This window comes from Ostrea edulis, chromosome 8 (assembly GCF_947568905.1).
Source record: "Ostrea edulis chromosome 8, xbOstEdul1.1, whole genome shotgun sequence".
NCBI lineage: Eukaryota > Metazoa > Mollusca > Bivalvia > Ostreida > Ostreidae > Ostrea > Ostrea edulis.
The window spans coordinates 3171818-3182601 of record NC_079171.1 but is presented as its reverse complement, the minus strand read 5'-3'; the positions used below and the strand labels follow the sequence as shown (position 1 = coordinate 3182601).

General features: G+C 33.8%; 1 protein-coding gene across 3 annotated transcripts in view; it reads right to left on the bottom strand.

Moving 5' to 3' along the window:
- Positions 1 to 5590: 5590 nt before the first annotated feature.
- LOC125660929 (disintegrin and metalloproteinase domain-containing protein 10-like) overlaps positions 5591 to 10784 on the bottom strand; it is a 61980-nt gene continuing 56786 nt past the window's right edge. For all 3 annotated transcript variants that reach the window (XM_048892753.2, XM_048892751.2, XM_048892752.2), the window contains one exon: positions 5591 to 10256. In XM_048892753.2, the coding sequence (XP_048748710.2) occupies positions 10160 to 10256 (97 nt within the window). In that variant the 3' untranslated portion in view covers positions 5591 to 10159. The remainder of the gene's footprint in view (positions 10257 to 10784) is intronic.

Genomic DNA, 10784 nt, shown 5'->3' with positions numbered 1-10784 from the left:
AGATGTACAGTGATTATTTTATACTGAGTAGTGATTACTTTATACTGAGATGTACAGTGATTATTTTATACTGAGATGTACAGTGATTATTTTATACTGAGATGTACAGTGATTATTTTATACCGAGATGTACAGTGATTACTTTATACTGAGATGTACAGTGATTATTTTATACCGAGATGTACAGTGATTATTTCATGTTGAGATGTACAGTGATTATTTTATACTGAGATGTACAGTGATTACTTTATACTGAGATGTACAGTGATTATTTTATGCTGAGATGTACAGTGATTATTTTATGCTGAGATGTACAGTGATTATTTTATACTGAGATGTACAGTGATTATTTTATACTGAGATGTACAGTGATTATTTTATGCTGAGATGTACAGTGATTATTTTATGCTGAGATGTACAGTGATTATTTTATACTGAGATGTACAGTGATTATTTTATACTGAGATGTACAATGATTATTTTATACCGAGATGTACAGTGATTACTTTATGCGGAGATGTACAGTGATTATTTTATACTGAGATGTACAGTGATTATTTTATACTGAGATGTACAGTGTTTATTTTATGTTGAGATGTACAGTGATTATTTTATACCGAGATGTACAGTGATTACTTTATGCGGAGATGTACAGTGATTATTTTATACTGAGATGTACAGTGATTATTTTATACTGAGATGTACAGTGATTATTTTATGTTGAGATGTACAGTGATTATTTTATACCGAGATATACAGTGATTATTTTATGTTGAGATGTAGAGTGATTATTTTATACTGAGATATACAGTGATTATTTTATACTGAGATGTACAGTGATTATTTTATACTGAGATGTACAGTGATTATTTTATGTTGAGATGTACAGTGATTATTTTATACTGAGTAGTGATTACTTTATACTGAGATGTACAGTGATTATTTTATACTGAGATGTACAGTGATTATTTTATACTGAGATGTACAGTGATTATTTGATGCTGAGATGTACAGTGATTATTTTATACTGAGATGTACAGTGATTATTTTATACTGAGATGTACAGTGATTATTTTATACTGAGATGTACAGTGATTATTTTATACTGAGATGTACAGTGATTATTTTATGTTGAGATGTACAGTGATTATTTTATATTGAGATGTACAGTAATTATTTTATACTGAGATGTACAGTGATTATTTTATGTTGAGATGTACAGTGATTATTTTATACTGAGATGTACAGTGATTACTTTATACTGAGATGTACAGTGATTATTTTATACTGAGATGTACAGTGATTATTTTATACTGAGATGTACAGTGATTATTTTATGCTGAGATGTACAGTGATTATTTTATACTGAGATGTACAGTGATTATTTTATACTGAGATGTACAATGATTATTTTATACCGAGATGTACAGTGATTGATTCATGTTGAGATGTACAGTGATTATTTTATACTGAGATGTACAGTGATTATTTTATGTTGAGATGTACAGTGATTATTTTATACCGAGATGTACAGTGATTACTTTATACTGAGATGTACAGTGATTATTTTATACTGAGATGTACAGTGATTATTTTATACTGAGATGTACAGTGATTATTTGATGCTGAGATGTACAGTGATTATTTTATACTGAGATGTACAGTGATTATTTTATACTGAGATGTACAGTGATTATTTTATGTTGAGATGTACAGTGATTATTTTATACTGAGATGTACAGTGATTATTTTATACTGAGATGTACAGTGATTATTTTATACCGAGATGTACAGTGATTATTTCATGTTGAGATGTACAGTGATTATTTTATACTGAGATGTACAGTGATTATTTTATACTGAGATGTACAGTGATTATTTTATACTGAGATGTACAGTGATTATTTTATACTGAGATGTACAGTGATTATTTCATGTTGAGATGTACAGTGATTATTTTATACTGAGATGTACAGTGATTATTTTATACTGAGATGTACAGTGATTATTTCATGTTGAGATGTACAGTGATTATTTTATACTGAGATGTACAGTGATTATTTTATACTGAGATGTACAGTGATTATTTTATACTGAGATGTACAATGATTATTTTATACCGAGATGTACAGTGATTACTTTATGCGGAGATGTACAGTGATTATTTTATACTGAGATGTACAGTGATTATTTTATGTTGAGATGTACAGTGATTATTTTATACTGAGATGTACAGTGATTATTTTATGCTGAGATGTACAGTGATTATTTTATACTGAGATGTACAGTGATTATTTTATACTGAGATGTACAGTGATTACTTTATGCGGAAATGTACAGTGATTATTTTATACCGAGATGTACAGTGATTGATTCATGTTGAGATATACAGTGATTATTTTATTCTGAGATGTACAGTGATTATTTTATTCTGAGATGTACAGTGATTATTTTATGTTGAGATGTACAGTGATTATTTTATACCGAGATGTACAGTGATTACTTTATACTGAGATGTACAGTGATTATTTTATACTGAGATGTACAGTGATTATTTTATACTGAGATGTACAGTGATTATTTGATGCTGAGATGTACAGTGATTATTTTATACTGAGATGTACAGTGATTATTTTATGTTGAGATGTACAGTGATTATTTTATACTGAGATGTACAGTGATTACTTTATACTGAGATGTACAGTGATTATTTTATACTGAGATGTACAGTGATTATTTTATACTGAGATGTACAGTGATTATTTTATACTGAGATGTACAATGATTATTTTATACCGAGATGTACAGTGATTGATTCATGTTGAGATGTACAGTGATTATTTTATACGGAGATGTACAGTGATTATTTTATGTTGAGATGTACAGTGATTATTTTATACTGAGATGTACAGTGATTATTTTATACTGAGATGTACAGTGATTACTTTATACTGAGATGTACAGTGATTACTTTATACTGAGATGTACAGTGATTATTTTATACTGAGATGTACAGTGATTATTTTATACTGAGATGTACAGTGATTATATTATACTGAGATGTACAGTGATTATTCTATACTGAGATATACAGTGATTATTTTATTTTGAGATGTACAGTGATTATTTTATACTGAGATGTACAGTAATTATTTTATACCGAGATGTACAGTGATTACTTTATACTGAGATGTACAGTGATTATTTTATACTGAGATGTACAGTGATTATTTTATGTTGAGATGTACAGTGATTATTTTATACTGAGTATTGATTATTTTATACTGAGATATACAGTGATTATTTTATACTGAGATGTACAGTGATTATTTTATGTTGAGATCAGGGTTGGTAAAAAAGTGGTCAGTATGAGAATTGACCTGGCCGGTGGTCAATTGAAAATTATTTGGTCATTATAGTCTGTGTTATTTATTTTAAATGTTTAAGGAATCATTATTGTAAATACTATAATTCATAACATGCACTATCAGTTTATAATATACTTATAAGTCATAATATTAAATAATGTTTTTAATAATTGACAAAAATATTTGAAAGCATTGCTAGATGCATGTCTTGATTTCAATACATTGTAGATAAAGTGAATTATACCGTCTACATTTGGTTTAATTTTGATGATATTTACAATATTTAATTTCTGTATGTGCACGCATAATCATGTACCCTAATAGGTATCAAAATGAACTACCACATCTAAATATATTGTCATTGATACGATTTTCATACCAAATCCCAATTTTCAAAACAACACATCCCGTGGGGATCCGGGATAGAATAGGTCCTCAATACCCCTTGCTTGTCGTGGAAGGTGACTAAATGGGGCGGTCCTTCGGATGAGATCGCAAAAACCGAGGCCCCGTGTCACAGCAGGTGTGGCACGATAAAAATCCCTCCCTGCTCAAAGGCGATAAGCGCCGAGCATAGGCTAAAATTTTGCAGTCCTACACCGGCAATGGTGACGTCTCCATATGAGGGAAATATTCTTGAGAGGGACGTTAAACAATATTCAATCAATCATTCAAAACAACACTAGAGCAATTTGTTGTTGTATTCACATTCAGGGACTTTAGCCTCTGCGCTTGCACACCCGATTCTTTCTAATCAAACACGCCCCAAAGAATGTTCTGTCCACTGCGCAATCGCGAAAGAGTGAAGATCACGGCACACCCCTCTAGATCCGCCACTTTGAATCAAACTCTGAAATGACTGTGGATGATGTTCGATATCTCCATTATGACTGTGATATTTAGCGACAGAATGACTGTAGATGATGTACGAGATCTCCATTGTGAATGTAATATTTAAACATGGATACATTGAATATCAAGAACGGTGCTTAATTCGCTCACTAACATCACAGCTATGTGTAAAAGCTTGCTCGCATACTCACGGATGTGCACGGGAACGCCAGCAGCTCAATGGTCTCGACAGGCTACCATCTACAACATACTTAACTATATTGGGTGTGCCCTGCATGGGATCTTTATAACAAAGTGTTATGGTAAGACTAGGCATGCCCAGTCAACTGAAATGTAAGGGACGGTTCAACCTTAATCCTTTGGCTCTGTAAGAGCATCCATTGATTGCACTGAAATATCACAAGCTGTGTCATCTGACTTTAGTAGACAAAGTGGCTCACATGGCAACTACAAGAGTCGGCATACCATGAAAACGTTGACGCCGACTTTTTAAATAGTTAAGTTTTTCTTACGCATGTGCGGTTCTAGTTGAAGATTTTTCAAAAATTGGTCAAATTTTGCCCCCCCCCCCCCCCCCCCCCCAACCCCCCGTCCTAAAATTTACAATCATGTCCCTCTTCTCCCAAAGATGTTTTCCACCACACTCAACAATTTTTCAGTAATATGGTGGTGCCCAGTTTTTATTGGTGGAAGAGAGAACCCAGTACCTGGGAAGAGATCACTGACCTTCCGAAAGAACTGGGAAACTTCCTCACTTACCAGCGCGAGCGGGATTCGAATCCGCGCCGACAGAGGTGAGAGGCCGTGTGATTTTGAACGCGATGCTCTAACCACTCAGCCATGGAAGCCAAGTTTTTCTTTTTTTTAAAAATTCAATTGTTAACGCACAACGACGGAGGCAGATCATTTGCAATAGGTCACCACGCTGAACCGTACCCTAATAGGTCACCACGCTAAACCGTACCCTAATAGGTCACCACGCTGAACCGTGCCCTAATAGGTCACCACGTTGAACTATGCCCTAATAGTTCACCACGCTGAACCGTACCCCAATAGGTCACCACGCTAAACCGTACCCTAATTCTGCCTTTTCAGGATTATAGGGACAACGGTTTTTCAATTGAACAAAACTGAATCTCCTGTAATCAAAGAAGATGTGTACAAAGTTTGATGGAAATTGAATGAGTAGTTCTAAGAAGAGGAAACTATGGAAAGTTAACAGACGCTGGACAAAAACTCAGTCCAGCCAAATCATCATCGGGACGCATCACTACAAATAAACAACAATTTACGTCTAAGGGGGGTAACTCTTGTATGTTGCCTTTGCGTTGAAGTTGTAAGCCTTGTTATGGTGAAGAGAAGAACAACAATTTTTATTAATACATAATTTATTCATGTAAAACATTATGATTGACGGCAAATCTCTTTCGGATGCACAAATGCAAATCTTAATGTGGTCGAATTTATAAATGAAAGAATAATCTCTATTACATACTTAATGAGTTATCAACATTATAGACACGCGACAGTGTTGACACATGACGGTATGGAAACCTCTCCTTGTCATCTACACAATTTCACATAAATACAAACGAATGCAGTAAAATATATCTCAAACCTAACGGTGCAGGAAACGTTAAAAAAAATAATAAGCACCAACTCAACAAGATTTCTGAAAACCCAATAAACGAAAATTAAAACGACACAATAATATAAAACCTAATGCCACACAATCAGTTAATTTTACTGTGGTCTTGAATCAGAATTAAGGCCAGGAGGTCAAATGGCTCACGAAAATCACAAGCACATAGGGAGGGGGGGGGGGGGTGTTACATAACAGTATTTACCTACAAATCCTATACATTTTAAATTTATAACGAAATACGAAATAAACATATCATTGATGTAAAGTGGAGATTCCAAGCGAAAGATTAACAGGTGTCCTTATCGTTTGATGACGTCAACAGTGAAATAAAGCGGGAAGTGGCGTGGAAAATCGTAATATGGGAGGAGCTAAGGGGACTGTCAATCAGTTTATTCACTGCGGACGTTATAATGGCATGGAAAATCGTAATATGGGAGGAGCTAAGGGGACTGTCAATCAGTTTATTCACTGCTAGACGTTATAATGACAATACATGTTATATAAATATAGTACACATTCTGAGTAAAATAAATATGGAGTTGTGTCACAATAGTATTATAAAGATAGCAGATACCGAATTCTTCCTACAGAAAACCGCGATGTCCTGTCCGTCATTTTTATATGTCATGTAATCATCAAACTCGGCCTTAGATCATTGACGCATTACCTCATGTAAACATTGTGTACAAAAAATAAATATTATCTGCCGTAAAAACTTACCCCCACTCCTACAATCAATTTCTGGAAAATTTAACAACCATTCAATTTACCGGTAGTGGGGATAACAATGAATTTAAATATTTTAAGGATAAAACTAAACATATGATACACAGCTGTATAACAAAAAAATATAAATAAATTACAAAAGTTCGCCATGCGCACATTTCATTAGCAGACATGTTTGGGTGACACCACCAGACAGATTATGTAGCTACAAATAGATCAGGCCTGACCCATTGTCTACCTGTCACGTGACACACTGCCTTAATATCAAGTGTCATATGACATATTGTCACTATATTGGTGTACAATGACAAATTGCCCACAGAGTCTTACAAATTTTAAACAGGCATGAGTTAACTGCCTTTTGCAATGGGTTCACATCAGCTATTATGACAACAATCATGAAGGGCATTAAGCAGTCTTTACACAAAGAAAAATAAATCAAAATAAGATTTTTCAAACCCAATTATTTTTTCTTCAGGTAGTAAGCCCATTTAAAATTTGATGCCTGATTTTCCTAGGACAATCTCTACTGGCTACTTCTCAGAATTGAAGTTACATATCTGTACCCAGATAATTACACACAACAGTGCATTGTGGGAAAGTATGGATCTACAGAATTGAAGTTACATATCTGTACCCAGATAATTACACACAACAGTGCATTGTGGGAAAGTATGGATCTACAGAATTGAAGTTACATATCTGTACCCAGATAATTACACACAACAGTGCATTGTGGGAAAGTATGGATCTACAGAATTGAAGTTACATATCTGTACCCAGATAATTACACACAACAGTGCATTGTGGGAAAGTATGGATCTACAGAATTGAAGTTACATATCTGTACCCAGATAATTACACACAACAGTGCATTGTGGGAAAGTATGGATTTACAGAATTGAAGTTACATATCTGTACCCAGATAATTACACACAACAGTGCATTGTGGGAAAGTATGGATCTACAGAAACTATCACTTTAACAGGTACAGTAAGGCATGGTTACAGTGAATCTAAAAAAAAAAAAAAACAACAAAAAACAGTTCCCTGTAACAAAACGTTGTTATACAGTGAAACATGGTTATAACAAATCTCCAAGAAAAAGAAAACAGTTCCCTGTAACAAAACGTTGTTATACAGTGAAACATGGTTATAACAAATCTCCGAGAAAAAGAAAACAGTTCCCTGTAACAAAACGTTGTTATACAGTGAAACACGGTTATAACAAATCTCCAAGAGAAAAAAAAAAAACCAGTTCATTGTAACCAAACTCTTCATCAATTTCTCTTCAAATGGAAATAAATACAACTTTACAATAAGCGTGAATTTGTTTTAAGTATGCTTGTAATAAGCGTATTTTACTGTACATGTACGAGAGTCGCCAACCATTTAATGACCACATAACATATGACTTAAAATATCTCTGAACAATGAAATGGTATGTACAGTTCTATTTCATAGACCTGTGAGACTGCACAATTAAAACAGACACCATTGCAAACAATCGACATACAATGAAACTCTAACTCCGATATGAAATATGTCTCTTCTTAATGATAGAGAACTCTGGTACTGAATACAATTAACATGTACTAAGGCAATAACAGATTGCTTTCTGTTGCCTCCTATCAATTTGACCTATGGGGAAATTTTAATCAGGGGGGGGGGGGGGGTAAAATTTATTTTCACCACCACAAAAAAAAAAAAAAAAAAAATATGAGAACATAAAACTACTGTAGTGTGATGGGTATAAGCATTTTACTGAAATGAGATTTTTCACAAATCTAAATCGGGCTTAAATGAAAACGAAAAGAAATTAAAATCCAGATCTTTCTATGTATTTTCATTAAGGCATTGAAACCCAATGTACAGATCATGTTCAGTAAATGCTGGGTTTGAAAGTTATGATTTTGGCTGTTAACAGAGATGAGAAACTGATGTTACAACAAATTTGTGTCCTTGAATTGTATCTAAACTTTGAAGTAAAACACAATTTCGATGCGAAGAGATTTCCAGAGATGACTGAATATAATATAACCTTTCTTCAGGGGGAGGGGGAGAGGGACTTCAAATTCAATTCTATTTCATCAACAGAATCAAATTATAATTCATAAAAGACATCACTGATTAAATTTTAATTTTGATTTGAGGCACATGCCAACTTAAAAAGCAGTGCAATTTCTAAATTTCACTACAATTTCTGTGAACCACAAGTCAAATAGCCACAAATGTTTTTTCCTCAGAAAGCATGGAGCAGTAAGAAGGGATAAGAATTTATCCGTCTCACAGACTCACAAATTTTTCGGATATATCTACATTTCTCCAGTTTGTGTTTCCACGGTTTCTGGAAGTCGTTAAGTCCGGATACCGCAAGTGGAAAAAAATTATCTTCATTCAGGTCGCTTTGGTCAAATTGAGGATAGCAACTAGTTTCGAAATACAAACACAACTGTCAATATTCAGGGTCAAACAGAGTCTTTATGATGCCAAGTTCTTGGAGTATACTCTATTCTATTGTACAGTCTACTCCGGATATATAGAAATTGAGGAGATCGACCTGAATTGTTCATTATACCCAAAGTTCAGTATTACCAATGTTGAACCATATACATAATGTTACCAGAGATTTATATTTTCTTCAATATAACAGATAGTTCAATATAAGTGATTTCAATATAACAGATAGTTCAATAGTGGCAATTTCAATATAACAGATAGTTCAATATAAGTGACTTCAATATAACAGATAGGTCAAAGTTAGGACTTCAATATAACAGATAATTCAATATAAGTGATTTCAATATAAGCGCCGCAGCAATTTTTTTCTACCAATTGGTACTGGTACCGGTACCCATTCAATTGGGGAAAATGGATTCAAAATCGAAAAAATTGGGAATTTTCTACCAAAGTATCGGCAAATGATTTCAATTAAAAGAAAAGAAAAAAAAGAACAAGTAGTCATCTCTTTACAAACTATTTTACGGTAATATTTGCTGTTGTGAGAGATAAAGGAATCGTCGTAGGCTCGTTTTAGAATCATTTGTAGCTCTACAACACGCGCACTGCTATGATCTGTACTTTCCATTTAATACCAGAAGTGAACATTTTAGTTAATTTGTACAACGTTTCAGACTAAGTAAATTACGATGTCAGCGGCTGGTCTATTTTTCGGCAAGTAAATTGGGAATTTTTAGTCTCAAAATTGGGAAAAATCCATGGTTTTTGGCATTGGGAGTGGTACTGTTTATCGGTACCAGTTATATAAGGAAAAACATCGCTGAGCGGAGTAGACTGTACACATTACAATATCCTGCAGTTAATGACATTTCACAGTTACATATACTACCTTCATCCAACATCTGTTGAATAAACCCAGCGATATCATACAATACATAACACATGTAAAAATTAAATCAATATTACACTTGGGAAATGAGTATATACGTACATACTGCACTGAAAACTGGAATCCTTGTTCAATAAAAACACAATTCTTAGAAAAGAAACATCAAATCTAAATGATAAAAATAACTTATAGACACACACTGCTCAGACTTTCCGCATCTCTAAGTTATTATACTTTCCACTTTTAGCCCCACCCTTTCGATGTCCCTGTGGGGGGCCTCCTTGAGCTGAGTATGGTGGTGGGGGTCCCGAGGGGCCCTGCAAAGGGAAAAAAACACCAAATGAATTTCATTTCACAGCACAAATACACACAATTATAATGACACTAAATACTGGATGACCGTGTGTATAACGATGATATAACACGATGTCCCGTTTACAACAATTTGTGTTAACAGCTGTTTACAGTAAATTCTCATTTACAGCAATTCTCAATTTAACAGTAATTTTACAATAATTTTTGCTTAAGAGTAATTCCTATGTAAGATAAGTTTTGTTTACAGTAACTCTTATTTACATCAACAATAAACCTGTTCAGAATGAATACTATAAGGAATATATATAACTGTATTACAGACAGCCATGAATTATTCCATATACTGAAGCAGTCTACATAAAAACATTAAGCCGTCTACATAAAAACAATTACTGCATACATCGAAGTTTACTCTGAGAACTGAATTCCTCCATAAAATTAATTACTCCACAGGTTACAATGAAATACTCAATGCCCGGGGTTTGAATCCCGGCTGCGACAGACCTAAGTCGTTAAAAAAGGGAGTGACA